At 38.1% G+C, this 23639-nt stretch overlaps 1 protein-coding gene and 1 pseudogene across 2 annotated transcripts in view; one reads left to right on the top strand and one right to left on the bottom strand.

Annotated features, from left to right (window-relative positions):
* VCL (vinculin) overlaps nucleotides 1-23639 on the bottom strand; it is a 117417-nt gene that overhangs the window by 54957 nt on the left and 38821 nt on the right. For both annotated transcript variants that reach the window (XM_044239868.1, XM_044239867.1), the window contains exon 2: nucleotides 22820-22890. In XM_044239868.1, the coding sequence (XP_044095803.1) occupies nucleotides 22820-22890 (71 nt within the window). The remainder of the gene's footprint in view (nucleotides 1-22819; nucleotides 22891-23639) is intronic.
* On the top strand, nucleotides 8219-9450 carry LOC122900813 (annotated as a pseudogene).

The following is a 23639-nucleotide window of genomic DNA, read 5'->3' as shown; positions in this document are numbered from 1 at the left end:
AAGTAGGCAGAGAGAGGGGAAGCAGTCTCCCCGCTGAGCAGAGAGCCCAATGTGGGACTCGATCCCAGGACCCTGAGATCATGACCTGAGCCGAAGGCAGAGGCTCAACCTAGGTGTCCCAAGTTTGAGTATATTAAACAAATGAGTATATTGTAAATTATAAATAATTTAATATATAAAATATAGTATTTATTTAATAAATAAAATTATAAATAAACTGAGTATATTAAATTAAATAAAACCTGAGCCACCTAGGTGTCCCAAGTTTGAGTATATTAAATAAGTGAAAGATTAAAAAAAAACAAGCCTCAAACAGAACAACTGGAAACGTGTCTCAGATACAAAAATGCACTCAATAAATTACTAGCAGATAAGATACTGCATGAAAAAAAGATTAGTGAAATTCAAATCATAGCAATAAAAATTATTCAAAATGAAGCAGGGAGAAAAAAAGAATTAAACAAAATGAATAGATCATCATTGAGCTGTAGTACAACTTGAAGCAGCCTAATATATTTGCAATTTGAGTCCCCAAAAGAGAAGGAGGAGACAGAAAAGAATATTTGAATAAACAATGGCCAAAATTTGTCTATATTTAATGACCACTATAAAGCCCCAGGTCCAAGAAGCTCAATAAACTCCAAGCACATAAAATATGAGGAAAACTACAACAGGGCACATAAATTGCTTAAAGGCACATAAACAAAACTGCTTAAAACCAAGGTTAAAGAAAAAATATTAGGGTGCCTGCATGGCTCAGTGGGTTAAGCCTCTGCCTTCAGCTCAGGTCATGATCTCAGGGTCCTGGGATCTACCCCACATCGGGCTCTCTGCTCGGTGGGGAGCCTGCTTGCCTCTCTCTCTGCCTGCCTTTCTGTCTACTTGTGATTTCTTTCTCTGTCAAATAAATAAATGAAATCTTAAAAAAAAAAAAAGAAAAATATTAAAAGTAGCAGGAGAAAAATTACACTTTAAACACAGAGGAACAAAGAATAACAAACTTCTCATTGGAAACAAAGCAAGCCATAGGGCAATGAAAGTACTGAAAGAAAAAAACAAACCTGTCTACCTCAAAATCTATACCCCCAAAAATACACATTTCAAAAATCAAGGTGAAATAAAGACTTTTTCAGATATGTAAAAGCTGAAAGAATTAATCAGCAGCAAACCTGAACTATAGGATAGGTTAAAGGAAATCTTCAGGAAGAAGGAAAATTATACCATCCAGAAACTTGGATTTACAGGGGGGGGAAATGACAACTAACAAACAACAAAATGACATAAATAACAAAATGTTAACTATGTGAGTAAACATTAAAAAATTCTTATTATTTAAATATGTTTAAAATACAACTGACTACACAAGAACCTTTTAAAAAATGAAGTTTAAAAAGGTAAAGTTGGTTCAGCTGGCTAGATTCACAGGAAGGACTGGCCTGGCCAATGATTATGCCAGATGTTCTCCATAAATCAAATGAACCACAATTACATGGAAACATATTTAAGACAGGTATACAATGCACAATATGGCAGAAAATACATGCTGTGCAACTAGTTAAATTTATGATTAAAAATGTTTCCGGAATTTAAGAAACAAATGAGCAAGGGGGAAAAAAGAGCAAGACAAGCCAAGAAGACTCTTAACTGCTGAGAACAAACTGATGGTAATTACCAGAGGGTGGGGGTGGGGGGGGATATGAAATAGCTGATGGAGATTAAGGTGTGCTCTTGATGGGCACCAGGTGTTGTATGAAAGTGTTGAATTACTATATTGCACACTTGAAACTAACATAACACTATATATTTTTTTTTAAAGAAGATTTTATTTATTTATTTGGGAGAGAGAGCACAGACGGAAAGGGAGAAGCAGATTCCCCACTAAGCCAGGACCTGATGTGGGATTCGATCCCAGGACCTTAAGAGCATGGCCTGAGCCAAAGGCAGATGCTTAATGACTAAGCTATCAAGGCGCCCCATAACACTATATGTTAACTGTACTGAAATTAAAATAAAATAAAATAAAATTGTAAATTAAGTTTAAAATATTCAAAAGAATATTTTATATTATTATAAATTATAATTTATATGATATTATTTATATAATATTAAAGGAATATTTAAAAGGATATTTCAAAAGATCTTTAGGGATGGCCAACCACTCACTGAAAACCATTAGTTGAAAGAGACTGACATCTTGCTTCAAGATTTTTTATATCCACTCCTGCCAAATCAAACACCTCTCTATCTCCCCTCTTCTGCTTGTCTAACCACTATTTATTATCTTAGATTCTGCCTTTAAATGACTCTTCCTTCAGGAAACCATCCCAAATCTACAAGTACCTCTCCTACATACTCCCACGAGATTTATCACACCCTCTCAGTTTACTCTATTTTCCACAAGATTCTAAGTTCAGCAAGGCCAAGAACCTTGTCTATCTTGTTCATTAACGTATTCACAAAGCAGAGTGCCTGACACATAACAGATGCCCAATAGATATTTGTTGAATGAACAAATAAATGAATTTTCATCCAGTACAGGCCCGTAAAGATCATTAATTTTAAAAAGTCACAAAACTTGATTTTATTTCCAGGTACCATGAATGCTGATCAAATTAAAGCAAACAAACCTAAGAATACAATGGTTGTGCTACACTTGCTTGCAAGGATCCAGTGACTTCATAAGTGTTTCAAATGTGGAAAAAAACAAAAACCCATCACGGAGAAAAGAAACAGAAAAAAAAAAGATGAAATCGAAAAGCTCTGCAGGAATCAATTTGATTCTCCACTAATGGTTCCCTTGTGTGGTAAAATGATAGGGCTAAAACAGACACTGTACCATTTTTTCTACAATAAGACATCTGATCTGTACATTAAAATTTAATGGCATTCATAAAAGCCAAACAAATCCCACCATGACTAACCGGTGGTTAGAAACAGATATGAGTCTGTTTTGACTGCTGAAAATGAGATTTTATTAAAACATTCTAGCTGCCTTCTTCTTAAAGTGATCTTCTACTTTTTAAGACAAATTTAAATTTTTTTAAAAACATTTTAAAGAAAGACAGTAGGGAGAAATTCTGTTTCCTAAATAATTATGTATCTTGCCTATATCCTAATAATATTGATTTAGACACTTTAAATCAATCAACTACCAGTTGATTGTTGAAAGAGAAGTTGAAAGCTTCTCTCTGCCTTTCAGTCTTCCACTTAAATTAACAGAAAATTCTTACGCTTTAGATCAGTAGACCAATGACAGTCCCACAGGACCCAAGAAATGCTCACTCGTAAACCACTAATCCATTCTTTCCAGGATTACACATGATTTAACTTGATACAATTTAAGATATATATATATACAAAGACCCCTAGCTACTCAGTCCCGTGTGATTTCAATTATCACTAATCAAGGAGATTAAGCTTATGGTGAATTTTTAATTAAAGAAATATAAGAGAAAAACAGATCCAGATATTACAGAGACTGATTGCCATAAGTCATTTTGCAGGTTCTACTAGACCACATCCAATCTTAAATTCCTTTAGTTTCATTCATTTATGTATTTATTCCTGTAACTAATGAGGACCTGCTATGAATCCTAGGAACACAAGGTATTTTTAAGTCCCTACCTTCAGAAGGTCACCACCTCAGGAGGAGAAGACATACAGGTAAACAAAAATGCCTCAGTATTTAGAAGGACATCGAGCACATGCCAAGGGGACATAAGAGTGGGAAGGGTCATTTTCGCCTGAGAGATTAGGAAAGTAGTGATGGGGAAGGTGCAGACATCGCTCCTGTCTCAGAAGCTCAGGTCTACTCACAGAGATGATCCTCTGCACAGCATCTCTCTGCATTGTTTTTCCAGTGGAACAATATTCTCTATCACACACACACACACACACACACACGTAGTCCTTTCTGTGAAAAATAACATGCATTTGTCATAGACCTGGTTTGACTAGAGAGGGCAGTCTACTCTCACAAAGTGCGGGGAACCCATCCACTCTGAAGCCACACACCCTCAGTCTGCTCCTCCAAAAATCACCTAGCAGGGGAGACTTGGTGACTCAGTCATTAAACGTCTGCCTTGGGCGCAGGTCATGAACCCAGTGTCCTGGGATCTAGCCCCGCACTAGGCTCCCTGCTCGCCTGCTTTTCCCTCTTCTACTCCCCTTGCTTGTGTTTTCTCTCGCTGTGTCTCTCTCTGTCAAATGAATGAATAAAAATCTTTAAAAATCACCTAGCAAATCCCAGCTCACTGCTTTAGCAGAGGGAAGAAAGAAGAGAGAACTTTGGAACAAAATAATGTAAAGGAAACAGTGCACTGGGCCTAATTAGACATATACTGCTCCATAATATAAACTGAAAGGCTCTCTAAAACATCAACAAATTAAACGTCTACCCGCTGCAAAAAAAAAAAAAGAAAGAAAGAAAACAAATATGTTGGGGGTGGGGGGGGGAAACTATGAATATCCTTGTTTAAATAAAATCTGAATTAAATCAGTATAGCCATTTAGACTATACACACTGTCACACATACACACACACGCATGCATGCATTCTGTTTGCTAAAAACTTTAGTGCTGTGAAACAGAACACCTAAAAATTTGATTTCACGGAAGTCGGATTACCCTGGAGCACACCCAAGGAAGCAGGTGTTAACATTTTGGATCTGTCCTTTCACGAGAGAGCGAGTTGGTCAGGCCACACTCATATCCATCTCACAAAACATTTGGAAGACAGGAAGGAAAGAGGTGAAAGAAGGAGATCATGATCAACTGTCGGGTGAGGCTCCCCACCCCCACCCTGCCCCCATGGCCACTGTGCTCAGTACCTCCATCACCTCAATTTCCCACCAGGCTGGCCTTGGCAAAATTATTTGGCAGGCAAAATTGCCTGTCAAGGCTATTCCTGCTCTTATCTTAATCCTTGCTGAGACTTCCTTTCCTTCCCATCTGTGTAGGGTTTCTCAGAGGTCAAGAAAGACCCAGATCACTTCCAAGTCTGAGAAGCCTATCATATTTCAAAATTAAGAAATGTAAAATCAGGGCCATAAAAATGGTGGTACACTTAAGTGTTTATATCTAATAATTTTAATTGCACGATAAACACCTTTTTTAAGGATTTTATTTATTGGGGGGGGGCAAGGAGGAGGAAAAGGAAGAGGGAAAGAATCCCAAGCAGACTCCATGGTGAGCCCAGAGCCCAAGACACAGGGCTTGATCTCGTGATCTAGAGATCATGACTTGAGCCGAGACCAAGAGTCAGATGCTTAACCAACCAAGCCACCCAGGTGCTCCAAACCTTCTTTTAAGAACTCCTCTTTTAGGGGCGCCTAGGTAGCTCAGTGGGTTAAAGCCTCTGCCTTCAGCTCAGGTCATGATCCTAGGGTCCTGGGATCGAGCCCCGTATCGGGCTCTCTGCTCAGCAGGGAGCCTGCTTCCCCCCGTCTCTCTGCCTGCCTCTCGGCCTACTTGTGATCTCTCTCTCTCTCTCTGTGTCAAATTAATAAATAAAATCTAATAAATAAATAAATAAATAAATAATCCCTCTTTCGGGGCATAAAAGTAGCCAGTCAATTAAGCGTCAGCCTTAGGCTCAACTCATGGTCCCAGGGTCCTGGTGTCGAGCCCCTCATGGGGCTCCCTGCTCAGCAGAACCTGCTTCTCCCTCTGCCTCTGCCTCTGCCTGCCGCTCTGTCTACTTGTGCTCTATCTCTCTGTCAAGTTTAAAAAACAAAACAAAACCTGTAAGGCTCCCTCTTTTTCTCTATATGTGGTATCATTCGAAAATAATATTACAGTCCAGACCTGAGCCCGAGAGAGAGGCCAGGGTATGGGGTCAGGGTCAGGTCTTCAAATTCTCTCTGTTTTCCCATATTAGGAGTCTAGCCTCAGTTGAACATATGATAAGTGAAAATGACTGCTGAAAATTCTCCCTTCACCAAGCATTTAAGCTTTGAAATCATTAACCTAAGGAATGAGCTCCTGTGAAATTTCAGGCATTGGCAACTGACAGTTAAGCCTATTTCTAGCGTCCCTCCTATAGGAAGCCCTGCCTCTATAAGCAATTTATTTCATCCTCAGATCTTATTGTATATATACACAGGATTGAAAAGTAATAATAAAAATAATGGATGTGAATGGGATGCCCAGGTGACTCAGTTGGTTGGTCAAGCATCCAACCCTTGGCTTCAGCTCAGATTATGATCTCAGGGTCCTTGGATGAAGCCCTACAGCAGGCTCCACACTCAGCAGGGAGTCTGCTTGAGGATTCTCTCCCTCCCTCTCTCCCTGCCCCTATCCTCACTCACACTCTCACTCTCTCTCTCTAAAATGAATAAATTCATCTTTTAAAAAAATAATAGATGTGAAGATTACAAAAGTCTCAGGAAGATGTGTGAAAATACATTTTCTTCTATATACTCGCCATCTGGCACAAACTTTTACTTCAAAACCTCAAAAGTAGAATCATTCCATGGCATCCCAGGACTAGGACTAGCCAATATGCTTTGGTCCTGGTGTTGCCATTTTGAGAAAGGTCAAGGATCCTCAGCCATTAGTCATCTAGAAACCCGAGTGAAGGCCACAAGAATAGTTAGAGTTTTTAGGAGGGAGTTGGGAACACTGAGTACAATGACAAACTTTAATCCAGTTCAAGTAGAAAGTACATGGTAGCAATTCACCCACATGTACACTGTGATAAAAGCAAAACAGGCTGTTCCAGCCCCATGCTCCCAGATTTACAGATCCTCTAGGCCCCCATCCACCAATTACTCCTGGCCTTTTCTTAACTCAGTGATAGTATAGGACACTGCATGTATACACCCAAAACTAAAATTAGAAATCACAATGAGTCATATTTAAAACATCCAAAGCCTTTTAAGGGCCACACCAATCTCTCTTTGCTGAACATGTACACTGAGATACCAAAGCTAAAAGATACACAGAAATAGCAGTGGCTCACTAAATTCTTTTCTTTCAGATGAGAGTAGGAGAGTAAGTGACCAGTTTTAACTTAGTCTTCAAACAAAACAGGATTCTGCCAGAGCCGAAAGATTAACTGAAGAGGAAGTGGCTTGTTGGAAAGGAAGGTTAAGAGTGTCACTAATGCCCAAACCACATGCTCTCTTCATTCTTGGTAGGCAGCTTATTTGAAAGGTAGAGTATGAGTCATACCTTTTGAATCCTTTAAAGCCTGAATGATTAGTAATAGTCTTTTTCCCTACTTCCTTCACACCCTGTTCAAATCTGTCTGTGAAGGGAGAGGAGATTTGAGCCTGCAAGATTCAGGCAAGAGCTCTGCTACCTCTAGATCCATTGGCTCCTATGGTCCTATGGTCCTTCCTCCCTACCCTGCTGGTAGGATTACAGCAGAAACAGAAGACTGCAGAAGCAAGTGTGTCTTACAGATACTAGTAGGTTTTTAATGTATCTTAAAGCTATTGTGATGAATAAAACAAAATTTTATTTTAAAACATTATAAAATCACTGCATCTTTCATTCTTACCCATTTTTAAACAAATGGTAATAAAAATCTCACTATTATTATTTGAAGGTCCTTATGCTTAAAAAAAAAAAGTTGATAATCACTGTTCTACAGCAGTAGTTCTACACCCTCTCTCTAATGAATATATAAATCTTTTTTTAAAAAGGGTAACAGGGTGCCTGGGTGGCTCAACTGGTTGGGCTACTGCCTTCAGCTCAGGTCAGAGTCCCCCCGATCGAGTCCCTGCAGAACTGGGAGTCTGCTTCTCCCTCTCTTCCCTCTCATGCTCTCTCTCACTCTCTCTTGCTCAAATAAATAAATAAAATCTTTTTTAAAAAGGGGGGGTAAACAAATAACAAAATACTTGACAGAATTTAGGACCCAGGAGAATCATAACCTTGTAACCACTTACTACTACTAATATTGCTTTGAGATATATAAAGCTAAAGCTGACAATTATGAGAAAAACTGACAAGCCTACAATTACTGTAGGAGATTTCAACATACTTCATCATAGACTGAGAGTTCAAACAGACAAAACAGTAAGGCAATAAAATTTTGATTGGTAATATTTAGGGGCTCCTGTCTAACTCAGTCAGTAGAGTGTGCAACTCTTGATCTCAGGGTTGTGAGCTCAAGTCGACTCCATGCTGGGTATAGAGATTACTTAAAAATAAAATCTTAGCTCTCTGCTCTTCCCCGTTCGACAGACAGCTGCATCTTCAGGTGCAGTGCCAGCCACGTGCCCGAGACACGATGGTGAAGGTCGGAGTGAACGGATTTGGCCGTATTGGGCGCCTGGTCACCAGGGCTGCTTTTAACTCTGGTAAAGTGGATATTGTCGCCATCAATGACCCTTTCATTGATCTCAACTACATGGTGTACATGTTCCAGTATGATTGTACCCACGGTAAATTCCACGGCACAGTCAAGGCTGAGAATGGGAAGCTTGTCATCAATGGGAAGTCCATCTCCATCTTCCAGGAGCGAGATCCCGCCAACATCAAATGGGGCGATGCTGGTGCTGAGTATGTTGTGGAGTCCACTGGGGTCTTCACCACCATGGAGAAGGCTGGGGCTCACTTGAAGGGTGGGGCCAAGAGGGTCATCATCTCTGCTCCTTCTGCTGATGCCCCCATGTTTGTGATGGGTGTGAACCATGAGAAGTATGACAACTCCCTCAAGATTGTCAGCAATGCCTCCTGTACCACCAACTGCTTGGCTCCTCGGGCCAAGGTCATCCATGACAACTTCGGCATTGTGGAGGGACTCATGACCACCGTCCATGCCATCATTGCCACCCAGAAGACTGTGGATAGCCCCTCTGGGAAGCTGTGGCGTGACGGCTGAGGGGCTGCCCAGAACATCATCCCTGCTTCCACTGGTGCGGCCAAGGCTGTAGGCAAGGTCATCCCTGAGCTGAATGGGAAGCTCACTGGCATGGCCTTCCGTGTCCCCACCCCCAACGTGTCTGTTGTGGATCTGACCTGCCGCCTGGAGAAAGCTGCCAAATACGATGACATCAAGAAGGTGGTGAAGCAGGCATCAGAGGGCCCCCAGCATCCTGGGGTATACTGAGGACCAGGTTGTCTCCTGCGACTTCAACAGTGACACCCACTCCTCTACCTTCGATGCTGGGGCTGGCATTGCTCTCAATGACCACTTTGTCAAGCTCATTTCCTGGTATGACAATGAATTTGGCTACAGCAACCGGGTGGTGGACCTTATGGTCCACATGGCCTCCAAGGAATAAGAGCCCCCTGAACCACCAGCCCCAGCCAGAGCAAGAGGAAGAAAGAGGCCCTCAGCTGCTGGGGAATCCCTGCTCCAACTTACCCCTAAAACACTGAGAATCTCCCAACCTCCACTGTTTCCATCCCAGACCCCCTGAAGAAGGGGAGGGGCTTGGGGAGCCCTACCTTGTCATGTACCATCAATAAAGTATACTGTACCCAGCCAAAAAAAAATAAAAAAAAAATAAAATGTTAAAACAATTATAATAATAATGTTTATATGTTGACTTAATGAAAGCAAGAAAGAATATACTTTCTTTTCAAGTAAACATAGCACACTTAGCAAAACTGACATATATTATATCACAAAAGAATTTCCAAGAATTGATATTATATCAATCAAGTTTTGGGCACAATGCAATTAAATTAGAAATAGAGCAATAAAAAGATAGTAAAAAGAATTTTGAAAATTTTAAAACGTACTCCTAAATAAAGCATATCATTAAAGATGAGATCACAACTATTAAAGTTTCTAGAGCTGGAAAATTCACAATCCCATCTACAACTGCATCAAAAAGAATAACAAACCTAAGAATAAATTTAACCAAGGAGGTGAAAGACCTATATATTGAAAACAACAAAACATTAATGAAATAAATTTAAGACACAAATAAACAGAAAGATATCCCACATTCATGGCTTAGAAGAATTAATATCATTAAAATATCCATCCTACACAAAGTAATATACAGATTCAATGCAATCCCTCTGAAAATTTCAGTGGCATTGTTCACAGAAATAGAATAATCCTAAAATTCGTATGGAACCAAAAAAGATCCCAAATAGGCAAAGCAATCTTGAGAAAGAAGAACAAAGCTGGAGGCATCACACTCCCTGATTTCAAACTATGTTACAAAGCTATAGTAATTAAAACAGTATGGTATTGGCTTAAAAACAGACACATAAATCAATGGAACAGAGAGTTCAGAATAAACCCACATATGTATGGTCAACTAATTTAAGGCAAAGAAGTAAAGAATATACAATGGTGAAAGGACAGTCTCTTCAATAAATAGTGTTGGCAAAACTGGAGAGCCACATGCAAAAGAATAAAAATGGACCTCTACCTTTTTTTCTTTTTTTAAGTAGGCTCCATGCCCAGCACAGAGCCCAATGCAGGGCTTGAACTCCCAACCTCAAGATCAAGACCTGAGCTGAGATCAAGAATCAGATGCTTGGGGCGCCTGGGTGGCTCAGTGGGTTAAGCCGCTGCCTTCACCTCAGGTCATGATCTCAGGGTCCTGGGATCGAGTCCCATATCGGGCTCTCTGCTCAGCAGGGAGCCTGCTTCCCTCTCTCTCTCTCTCTGCATGCCCCTCTACCTACTTGTGATCTCTCTGTCAAATAAATAAAATCTTTAAAAAAAAAGAATCAGATGCTTAACTGACCGAACCACCCAGGTGCCCCAAAACTAGACCCCTATCTTCCATCACTCACAAAAATTAACTCATAATGGACTCAAGACTTGAATATAAAACCTGAGACCATGATACTCTTAGAAGACAACATAAGTAGGAAGCTCCTTGGCACAAGTTTTCATGATTTTTCTAATCTAACAACAAAAGCAAAAGCAACAAAAGCAAAAACTACATCATACTAAAAATCTTTTACACAGCAAAAAAAGCCATCAACAGAATGAAAAGGCAACCTAGTGAACAGGAGAAAATATTTGTAAATTGTATATCTGATAAGGGGCTAATATCCAAAATATATAAAGAACTCCTATAACTCAAGAGCAAAAAAAACCCAATCAATCCAATTTAAAAATGGGCATTAGATATGAAAGGACATTTTTCCAAAGAAGACATACAAACAGCCAACAGGCACATGAAAAAGTGCCCTAAATCACTAATCATCAGGAAAATGCAAATCCAAACCACAATGCGATATCCCCTTACACCAGGCAGAATGGCTATTATCAAAAAGACTAGAAATAACAAGTGTTGAAGAGGATGTGAAGAAAAGGGAACTCTTGTACACTGTTGGTGGGAATTCAAGCTGATGCAGCCACTATGGAAAACAGTATGGAGGTTTCTCAAAAAATTAAAAATAGAACTATCATATGATCCAGCAATTCTGCTTCTCAGTATTTACACAAATAAAATGAAAACACTAACTTTAAAAGATATATGCACCCTTATGTTCACTGCAACATTACTTATTAGAATACCCAAGATATGGAAACATCTTAAGTGTTTATGGATGGATAAATGGATAAAGAAACTGCTTTATATAATTAAATATTATTTGGCCATAAAAAAAGAAAAAACCTTGCTATCTATAACATGGATGGACCTCAAGAGCGTATGGTAAGTGAAATAAGACAAAGAAAGACAAATACCATATCACCTCTTTTATATGTGAAATCAATCAATCAAATAAATATATGGATGGATAAATGGATGGATGGATGGACGGATGGATGGATGGATGACCAACCAACCAAGCTCACAGATAAAGAGAAGAGACTGGCAGTTGCCAGAGGCAAGGGTTGGGGATGAGAGAAATGGATAAACTGTTTTTGTCCTTTTCTTTAGTTTAAGTACACTGAATAATAATACAACATACCAATAGCTGCTTCCAAACTTGTAGTAGAACTTAGAATAAAATTAAGAGCCTAAAATATATTTATTTTTAAAAAGAAAGCTTGAACATGAAGACAAATATTGAAAATAAGGTATTTAAATAATAAACAATATGAAATGAATAAGTCATGGGAATAAAAGGTATAGCATAGGAAATATAGTCAATGGTGTTGTATGGTGATAGATGGTAGCTACACTTGTAAGCACAGCACAATGTATAAAATTGTCAAATCGCTTACGTTGTACACCTGAATCTAATATAACGTTGTGTGTCAACTCTACTTCAATTAAAAAAACAAAAAATAAAGTTAAGGTAAGTAATTAATATGAAAGAATTTAATAAAATAAACCATACAGGGAAAATAATAAAATATAAATCTCTAGAAGCATAATAAGAAAAAAGGCAGAAATACAAAATACTAAACAAAAAAGGTGATATAACTAGAAATGTTACAGATGAAAATAACAGTAAGTCACTATGAACTTCATACTAATAAATTTGTGAGCTTAGATGAATGGGTAACTTTTAAGAAAAGTATCAGATTAACAAAGTTGACTCAAAATGAATTTAAGACTGGAATTACATAAAGAAAAAAAAAGGACGGGACACCTGGTTGGCTCAGTGGGTTAAAGCCTCTGCCTTCAGCTCAGGTCATGATCCCAGGGTTCTGGGATCAAGCCCGCAATCAGGCTCTCTCCTCTGTGGGAGCTTGCTTCCCCCTCTCTCTCTGCCTGCCTCTCTGCCTACTTGTGAGCTCTGTCTGTCAAATAAATAAATAAAAATCTTAAGAAAGAAAAAAAAAGGACACTGAATGAGTAATCAAGTTTCTTCTACCAAAAGATACTAGACCCAGGGTTTTATAAGCAAGTTTGGCCAAACTTTCAAAAAACAAATAATGTTGGGGCGCCTGGGTGGCTCAGTGGGTTGGGCCGCTGCCTTCGGCTCAGGTCATGATCTCAGGGTCCTGGGATCGAGTCCCGCATTGGGCTCTCTGCTCAGCAGGGAGCCTGCTTCCTCCTCTCTCTCTCTCTGCCTGCCTCTCTGCCTACTTGTGATCTCTCTGTCAAATAAATAAATAAAATCTTTTTAAAAAAAAAAAAAAAACAAATAATGTTTATTTTATGTAAACTGTTTCAAAAACTAGAAAAAGATCCTATTTTATGAAGTTAAAATAACATTGACACCACAACTGGATGGGAACAAACCAAGAAAATTATAGATCAAGATACTTCATGGATAAAGAAGCAATATCCTTTTGAAATATTAGCAAAATTGAATTTAGCACTGTATTTTCTTTTTTAAAATCACAACCAAGTAGGGTTTATCCTAGAAACACAAAGATGGGGGTGCCTGGGTGGCTCAGTGGGTTAAGCCTCTGCCTTCGGCTCAGGTCATTATCCCAGGGTCCTGGGATCGAGCCCCGCATCGGGCTCTCTGCTACCTAGAGAGCCTGCTTCCTCCTCTCTCTCTGCCTGCCTCTCTGCCTACTTGCGGTCTGTCAAATAAATAAATAAAATCTTTAAAAAAAAAAAAAAAAGAAAAGAAACACAAAGATGGTTCACCATCACAAAATCTATATTCAGGGATGCCTGGGTGGCTCAGTTGGTTAAGCGTCTGCCTTCGGCTTAGGTCATGATCCCGGAGTCCTGGGATCAAGTCCCACATCGGGCTCCTTGCTCATCAGGGAGCCTGCTTCTCCCTCTGCCTACCTCTCTCTCTCTCTGACAAATAAAGACAGAAATCTTAAAAAAAAAAAAAAAATCTATGTTTATGAGTAGACCGGCTGTCTCATAAAGGATAAAAAGTGTATTATCATCTCAATAGGTACAGAAAGAGCTTTAAATAAAAACAAGCAATTTTGTTTTGTTTTGCTTTTTTTTTTTTAAAGACCTTACCATAGGAGACCGAAAAAAAAAATGGGGGGAAAATGTTCTCTGAGAAACGCTTAAAAAAGCAATTACTTTATTTGAAGAGAAGAACTGAGAAAGACTGAGAAGCTAAGGAAGGAAACTAATAATCACCAAATGTCTTTTTTTTTTTTTCAGGTACTTTCACATACATTATCTCACTCATTTAAGCCTCACAAAAGCTATTAGCCCATAAGAGGTCCTTGTAATGAAGTGAGAAAGAGTCTAAGCATACTGGAATGAACGCAGCATAGGAGTCAGGCCAGGGTTTGAATTCTGCCTCTGCCATTGGCATACTGGGAGACTTTGCAACAAGTTCCTGAGTTTCCTTGGGTCCTAGCTTCCTCAACTACAAGATGAGGTGAATTAAGGATACAACTTAAAGTACCCAGTTCATAAAAGGTATTCAGGAAATGGAGATATTTTTATAAGGCTCTTTTGCTGTACTAAGGAAAGAACAATAAAGATTTTAAACAGATGTGGGGAAAAATTTTTAATCTTGAGGGGTGCCTGGGTGGCTCAGTGGGTTAAAGCCTCTGCCTTCGGCTTGGGTCATGATCCCAGGGTCCTGGGATTGAGCCCCACATTGGGTTCTCTGCTCAGCGGGGAGCCTGCTTCTCCCACTCCTTCTCTGCCTGCCTCTCTGCCTGCTTGTGATCTCTGTCAAATGAATAAATAAAATCTTTAAAAAAAAAAAAAAAAAAGGATGCCCATTATTTAAAAAAGAGTTTTTTTTAATCTTGAGAATTTCTTGATTTGGGACTTGACCTAGATAGGAGCAGTCAAGGTAATAATTAAAGGAATACTTGTGTCTAATTATTTATAGTATTTCTGTTTGGTTTGGAGCAGCAAGGCAAACACAGCCAATGACTTCCATTCATCTACAAAATAAAGCAGTTGGAGTAAATAATCTCTAGGATTCCTTTTAACCTTAAAATGTTATGACTTTAACTTCTTTACAGTTTAAGAGTTGCAAGACACTGCAATACATCACAAACTACATCAGTAATATTCCTTCTGTGGAAATACTTGGGAAAAGTGTAAACTGTTATCATCTATGAGTGGTATAAAATTAGCACTGCCTGAGAGAGAGGGATGGACCACATGACTTCATGGAAGGTCAGATGGTGGAAAGAACATGGAATCAGAAGCCACAAGACCACCAACAGGAAGTGTCCTGCCACATAAGAAGCTGAGCTGTTCATGGGTGAGTTAAAGTTGGTCAAACCTCAGTGTTTTACTGTAAATCAATTTATCAATACTTGAAGTTGTTGTTCTCAGAAGACAGAAATATGTAAATACCTGGCCCAATAGTATGTACTTGATAAATGTGAATTCCCTTGGTCCCTTTTCTTTCAATCATATGATTTTGATTACTCTGTAGAAATAGAAACCAAAGGGTTACACATTTAAAGTTTGATTTATTTCTTAATCAGAAAGTATACAAAGTAAACCAAGGATCCCTGTCAAAGTGTTTGGAACTCTTCTGCAAATTAATAATCCTGACTCAGAGTTCATTACTGAAAAGACTTAAAACTTAAATCATTTTTGTTTGAGAAACTCTGTGAAACACAGTAGTACACAATTATGTTTAATGTAGCAAGTTCAAAGGTGAACTATTTAAAGTATGAGTGTTTGCTCTAGGTCAAAAATGCAGTAAGTCAGCCAGCAGATGTGAATAACTGTCTCACAGAACCTTGATTATCTATGTTAAGAGACAAAAATCTTCTCTTAAATAGCAATGGAAAGGATCACCAAAAAACTCAACTTAAAAAATAAAACATTAGAATCACACATGAGCCCCAGATAAGCAAAGTGTACTGAGTGGTATGATCAAAGAATTAATTCTAAAAAGAGATATTCTGGGCACTTTCACTGAGAAGAGTGGTTAAAAATATAAATTTCACCACAGATTATTCTGAGTGTTCAAGATCATAAGCAAAGGAAAAGCTAAATATAAGGGCTGGCGATCTAAAAATATGACACCACTATTTTAGGTCTAAAGAGATCTAAATTAAGTGAAAGCATGTTTCAACCCTTTGTAAATTTCTTCGTTGTAGTACACAAATATCAATCAAGGTAAAACTGTACAAATATTACTGTAATTGGGGTTACTAACAAAGTTTAAGAGTTAAAACAGGGCAGTTCTCTAGGAAATATGATTAATGGTAATCACGCAGATTGTTAATAGTACATAAACCCTTTCACATGGTATTTTAGGAACATTCTTTTATTCAATAGGCCTAGACATTACAGTATGTTTCAAAAATAATCCAAGCTGGTGAATCAACTCAAGTTTTGATGATTTCAAGCAGACTGTTCAGAGGCACACTGAACAGAAAGTGGCAACCCTTTGCAGTTCTAAATCAAACTATCATTTGCCTGCCAATAGACAAAGCCACTGATGCCCTTTTCAAGGAGTTCATACAACAAGGACCACCTCACAAGTGACTCATTTTCATACATTCAGATACTGAACACCCTTGGATAGGATCCAAAAACTGCCTCCACATTCATTTCTGCCCTGCTGCAGAAATAAGAATGAAATTCCATTGTACACTACCACAGCAATTTTTTCAAGCCAAATAAAATAGTTTGCCATAAACATTTTTACCTATAAGGAATCCATCTGGAAGTAAATCCACACTGGTAGAAAATGAATGTGGTAGGTTCATAGAGCGTACTCTCCTTCACTAGCCCCTATTATCCACCCAGTATTTGGCTATGGTAAATGGTAAAAAACCACTTTCAGCTTGTCATCTTACTGCTCAAGAACTGCAAAGCTTCTGGACACCTGGGTGGCTCAGTTGGTTAAGCCACTGTCATCAGCTCAGGTCGTTATCTCAGGGTCCTGGGATGGAGTCCCACTCCAGGCTCCTTGATCAGCAGGGAGCCTGCTTCTCTCGCCTCTGCCTGCAACTCTGCCTGCTTGTGCGCTCCCTCGCGCGCGCTCTCTCTCTCTCTCTGACAAATAAATAAATAAATAAAATCTTTATTAAAAAAAAAAACAACTGGAAAGCTTCTCTGCTAACCAATTCCAAATTCCTCTGCCTGGCTTCCAAGCACCTTTATCACCTGGCAGAACTTACCTTGGCTTAGTTTCTACCACTCCCAACATGACTGTCCCTCTCCTCACAGGCCCTATGACTTGCTTCTGCAGTGCGTTCCACCCGGAGTATTTTCCGTCTCCCCATATCTATCTTTCCCAAATCCCACTTCCCACATGCAACCTCTTTCTTCTGTTCCTGCTTACGGTGATAGCACTTTCTCTGCATTGCTATTATATAGTGAAAGTCGGTCTGCATTACAGCTCTTATTTATTTATTTACTTACTTACTTGAGAGAGAGAGTGTGTAAGTGGTGGGGTAGGGGCAGAGCGAGAGGGAGAGAGTTTCTCTCTCCAAGCAGACCCCACACTAAGCAGGAGCCAGACACCAGGCTCAGGTTCACCACCCTGAGATCAAACCTGAGCCGAAACCAAGAGTTAGACACTTAATGGACTGTGCCACCCAGGTGCCTCTCCACATTACAGCTCTTCAATTTGAAACTTCTTAAAGCATTTTTTTAAACTTTTTCTTTTTTTAAGATTTTATTTTTAAAAAGCAATCTCTATACCTAACATGGGGCTGGAACTCACAACCCTGAGATCATGAGTTGCATGCTCTACCAACGGAGCCAGCCAGGCACCCCCTTCTTAAAGCATCTTAAAAGAATTTCTCTGCAACAGAAATTTGTTCCTCCATGATACACAGAAGAATAAAAACCACATGGGAGCACCTGGGTGGTTCAGTTCATTAAGCATCTGCCTTCGGCTCAGGTCATGATCCTGGGGTCCTGGAATCAACCCCAAGTCAGGCTGCCTGCTCAGGGAGAGTCTGCTTCTGTCTCTCCCTCTGCCTGCCAATCTCCTTGCTTGTACTCTCAATCCTCTCTCTCTCTGTCAAACAAATAAATAAAATCTTATAAGAAAAAAAAGAATAAACCCTTATGTATGACATTCCCCCACGTGTGTACCTGGAATTACACACAATTTCCAGCCATAACAGCTATAATTTCACTAATATCTTTCTTATTAAAAAAGCATAATATAAAACAATTGAATATAAAAATAAAAATTAAAAGAAAAATTTTTCAATTTTCAATTTTTCAATAAAAATTAAAAGAAAAAAAAGCAATTACCTAGTAAGCAGGGAAGAGAAGGATGTCTTTATGCATGTGACTTGAATATGCTCAATTTATTTTAAAAAAATAAAGCATTTGCAAATTTTGACATTTTATTATTGCTAACAAATAACTTACAATACATCTTACATGTGATCACTCAAAATACACTGGTAAGAACTACCATCTATGTAGCATGTGGTATGCTAGACATAATAGAAGGTAATCAATAAATACTTAACCAATTAGTATATCTAGCTTATTAATCAATTACACATAAATATTGCTGCTGCCTGATAATGATGATGATTGACAATGATGCAAAATACTCTTCTGCTGACAGTCTCTAAAGGAACAAATGACTTTTTACAGGGAAAATCTAACCAATATTATGCAAATCTAACCAATATTATAACAGTACGGCATGACCGTTATACTCCTCACGTTTATGAAGATTGAGACAGTTTCTTTAGCAATCATCACGCAACCCTACACCTCCTGTGCAACAGTGTGGCTATTATTACAATCTTGGGTAAAATTAGTAAATTGTCAATGCTATCTGCTAGGGCAGTTAGAGATCAGATAGCTTTTGCTCCACCCAAGAGAAAGCCTTTCTGTAACAGTGCAAATTTTGCTCTATATTATAATGTTCTCACTTTTACAATAAGGAATTGCCCAAGCACAAGAAGGCCCTCATTGAAACTTGTAACTCAGATGTATAATTTTTAACTGATATTAAACCTATTCTCCAATATATCCATATGACCTTAACTGCCAGTCTCTCAAATAGACCATGATGTGATTTTGACAACCCCCCCATCCTAAAAATGTAAAAAATCCTGAAAAATATATCTTTCCCTAAAAAATCTCTAAATGTATTATCAGATTGCTTAGGTATAAATCTACCTACAGGCAAGGAGTCTTCTGTTTTGTCTAGTCCTGACATTCTAACATTCTAGGAGCAGAAATTAATCTAAGAATAAATTTTTAAAACATCTTTTAGCCTTTAGCCTTGCCTAAGCAGACACTATTTAGAAGTCTTTGTAAAAGTGGATGACAGAGGAAGCTCTGTCATGCCCTGGAAACCTCCAAACATCAACCAAACAGCCCAAAAGAATGTCCTACTCAACAGTTCCAAGGATGTCATTAACTGCTTCCATCTGTTTCCCCTCTCTGTCCCCTCCCCCTTCAAGCCAAGGCATCTACTAAAGTTATTTTCGGCTACATTTTGCATTCTAAAGAAAAGCAAGAAAAGCATGAAGAGCCATAATATTTTAAATTATGGAATATTTGCCCCCCAAATCTGTTTGACAACCATAGCCATTTTATTTATACTCTATCCTATTTCCAAGTAACATATTAAGTTATGTACTTTTTAAACATTGCTCAGTAAATTTTTCAGTTGATCATAACATAGTGTTTTTCCCTGATTCCCCACGGAGACCAGGATTTCCCCCTCCATGGTGGAATAAATGTTAAAACCTCTGAACGGTTTCATCTATTGATGATCCCTATCTAAATCAACTGTTTAAAATTGCATAATTTTATTATGCATAATTAAAACTGCATAATTATGACTTTCTAATTCTGTCATTAATTCCACATTTGTTGATTAGAATTCCCTTCATCAACTAGGGTTATTAGGCTACTCTGAGATAGTCTGTACAGGGGGCAAGACAGTTACAATACTGGAGGAGGGGAGAGGATAACTTTTGACATCTATTCCCTTAGCAACTTCCAAATATACAGTACAGTACTGTTAACTATAGTTACTATGCTGTACATTATATCCCCAGAACTTATTTATCTTTATAACTGAATTCTGTACCTTTGAACCACCTTCTTTCACTTCCCTCCATTACTGTGTGTGTATACACACACACACACACACACACACACACCATATTTTCTTTATCCATTCATTCTGATGGACATTCAGGTTGTTTCTATGTCTTGGCTATTATAAGAAATGTTGCAATGAACATGGGAGTGCAGATATCTTTTTGATATAGTGATTTTGTTTCCTTTGGATGAATATACGGAAGTAGAATTGCCAGATTATACAGTAGTTCTGTTTTTAATTTTTTGAAGAACCTCTGGAAAGGCAAGATAAATGCTTAATTTTTTTTCTCTAAATTACCAATTACCAATAAATAAATAAATTATTACCAGAGTAGGGGACTGGTGTCCGGGTTACCAAGGGCAATCAATGAAGTTTTATTTTGTTTTAAAGTTACCTACTTTTGGGGCGCCCGGGTGGCTCAGTGGGTTAAAGCTTCTGCCTTCGGCTCAGGTCATGATCCCAGGATCCTGGGATCAAGCTCCGCATCGGGCTCTCTGCTAAGCAGAGAGCTTTCTTCCTCCCCTCTCTGCCTGCCTCTCTGCCTAATTGTGATCTCTCTCTCTCTCTCTGTGTCAAATAAATAAATAAAAATCTTTTTTAAAATAAATAAATAAATAAAGTTACCTACTTTTAAAAAATATTATCACAACTAAGACACACTCCTTAATTTTTTTTTTTCCAAGTCCCCAAGGAAGCCTGTGAGAGCACATAGCATACTTCAGGGATATATCTCTGGGAATGAGCAGAAATGAGTTTCCTAAAGAAATTCTTTACCAAATGATATTCATAGACTTAAAAGATAGGGCTGAAAGGAACTTTCTAAGAGGTTATGTAGTTCAAATATCCACCTGATGTTGAAACCCTCTGTACATTATCTGCCCACACCGTGTACCTTCCAAGGGGCTGAGGGGAAAACAGGTACAAGTTAGACCTGTGTTTCTATTTCTAAAAAATGTAAGTTTAACTACAGTGTTTAATGACAGCATAGGACTCATCTTAATATTACCATGCTGATGAAATGGCATGTAAACAAAGTAGGCTCATATTGGTTAGAACTGGAAGAAGCCTTGGAGGTTAATGAATCCAATGAAGGCAAGTCAGAGAAGATACTCCCACAAAACAGGCTCTACAAAAAAAAAAAAAAAAAAAAAAAAAAAGATGCTCTGGCCCCTTACTTCCTGACATATGAATATTTTGCAGAATTAACAGAAATACCGTTATGTAGAAGCACCCACTCAAGTAAGTTAGAAATAAGAAGACATCAATATGGGTGAAATTTTGCATCTGTTCAAAGAAAACAGAACATAAGGAGGATAAAAATAAAGGAATACTTCTCACATTATTTAAAATTGTGATATGTAACATACATACTGAAAATTGTATAAAACATATGTATAATACAAAGAATAAAACAACCACCTATATAATTCAATACTTATATCAAGAAATACACTACCATTTTATTTATTTGTTTGTTTGTTTTTACATTATTACCATTTTAGAAGCCCCTATGTGCCCCTCCCCAAGTATAACCCTCTTCCTTCCTCCCAGAAATACTACTATCCTGACTTCTACAAGCATTATTTTCTTATCTTTATCATTTTATCACATAAGCAGGCATTCCTAAACAATACAGTTTATCTCTACATGTTTTTGCACTTTAAATAAATGGGATCTACCTACATATCTACCATTCATTTCTCTCATTTTTTAGATTCATTCATTTTTTAATTAAATTTAATTGAAATTCATGACATAAAATTAACCATTTTCAATCCTTTTCCTTACTGATTAGTATTCTAATTTATAACTACACCATAATTGTTTTCTTCCATTCTACTATAAATAGATCAGAGGGTCATCATGAGCAATGTTGATACCAATATTTTCATATTTAGGTCCTAGTGTACATGAGCATAAGTTTCTCTAAGAATTGCCTATCTTCTACTTTACTAACACCAAACTGTTTCCCAAAGAGGCTGCACCACTTTACATTCCCAGTCGGAGTGTATGAGAATTCCATTGTTCCACATCATTATCAATAACTGATATTACCAGACTTCTTAATTTAGAGGTCCTAACAGAATAATTTGCACAGCTCTGATGACTAATGAGATAAATCACCTGTTCATCTTTTTTTGGCCATTTGGGTTTCCTCTCTTTTGAGGTACCTATTCAAATCCTTTGCCCTTCCTTTTTGTAACTGAATAGACTTACCTTACTCTTGACTTGCAGAGGTCCTACTTTTTGGGGTTTTTTTGCCTTATGCATCAGCCTTTACTTTTACATAGTACTTGACTGCCACAGAACAAAGCCATTGATCAAAGAAAACATAATCAAGAACTTAACAAAGTTTTAACTAGTCAAAAGTTAGCATCTCGGGGCACCTGGGTGGCTCAGTGGGTTAAAGCCTCTGCCTTTGGCTCGGGTCATGATCCCAGGGTCCTGGGATTGAGCCCCACATCAGGCTCTCTACTTGGCAGGGAGCCTGCTTCCTCCTCTCTCTCTGCCTGCCTCTCTGCCTACTTGTGATCTCTGTCAAATAAATAAATAAACAAAATCTTTAAAAAAAAAAAGTTAGCATCTCTGCTTTTACTCAGGATAGGCCATAACACCTGAAAAATGGTTTGTAGGAGTTTGGGTGATATGTAAATATAACTTAAATTTAAAATGCCACTGAAATACATTGCAATTAATTTTTTTGAACTTTGTATCTATTGTTATTTCCTTATCTTCAAGCGAAGGTGTTCAGCATATTACCCAGATAAATGCCTGCTAAGGTCAGAATGTTTCTAAATCCTTCCCATTCCAGACAATGAAATTCAGAAGTCATAGTTTTATTAAAAATTATTATGTCAAAAATGCTTAACAGCAATGAATACAATCAACAGTAGGAAACCAGAGTGTTAAAAGATCAAAAGTCAAATTTCAATTGTAAATACTTAAAAAAAAAAAAAAAAAAAAGCTGTTCCTGGAATCAGTTAATTTTCTTTTCTAACAAGAGGATTATTCTGCTTAGCAAGAGAAGAATGTTTTAATTACTCACTTAATAAATGCTGGTGGCATATCTCTCTTCAAAATTTGATCCTCAGTGGTTTGAACAGTCTCTTTTCCAACCTACAGGAGAAAAAAAGATTCACAATTCAATAATAAATTCTCAGACTTCTAAAAACTATTACTTCAACATATTTGAAACATATACTTTACATATAATCTATCCTTGAAGTTTCTGGATTCAAAAAAAAATTCTAGATTTTTGAAATTATCAAGTCTGTTCCCATATATTCTTCCACAATACTCCTGGACAACAATATGGAGTACAAACATAACGTATTACCCCTTCTTCAGAACCATTCATTTGAAGGCATCCCTGAGCACAGTTAAAAAAAAAAAAAAAGAGAGAGAGAGAAATGCATCACTGAGATTTATGTATATATGTTTAATTGACAAACTGCTATCTCTCTCTTTTTTTTTTTTAAAGATTTTATTTATTTTTTTGACAGAGAGAGAGATCACAAGGAGGCAGAGAGGCAGGCAGAGTGAGAGAGGGGGAAGCATGCTCCCTGCTGAGCAAGGAGTCTGATGTGGGGCTTGATCCCAGGACCCTGAGATCATGACCTGAGCCGAAGACAGAGGCTTTAACCCACTGAGCCACCCAGGCGCCCCTCTCTCTCTTTTTTAAAGATTTTATTTTTAAATAATCTCTACACAAATGTGGGGCTTGAACTCACAACCCCAAGATCAAGAGTCATATGCTCTACTGACGGAGCCAGCCAGGTACCCCATATCTCTAAAACAATGCATGAAGTACATGAATCAAGCAAGGTAAGTAGGCCAAAATGTCTATACAGAAAAAAACAGATGTT

The sequence above is a fragment of the Neovison vison genome, chromosome 2 (assembly GCF_020171115.1).
Source record: "Neovison vison isolate M4711 chromosome 2, ASM_NN_V1, whole genome shotgun sequence".
NCBI classification, from domain to species: Eukaryota; Metazoa; Chordata; class Mammalia; order Carnivora; family Mustelidae; genus Neogale; species Neogale vison.
Note: the sequence above shows the minus strand (reverse complement) of the source record. Positions and strands in the feature narration are given on the sequence as shown.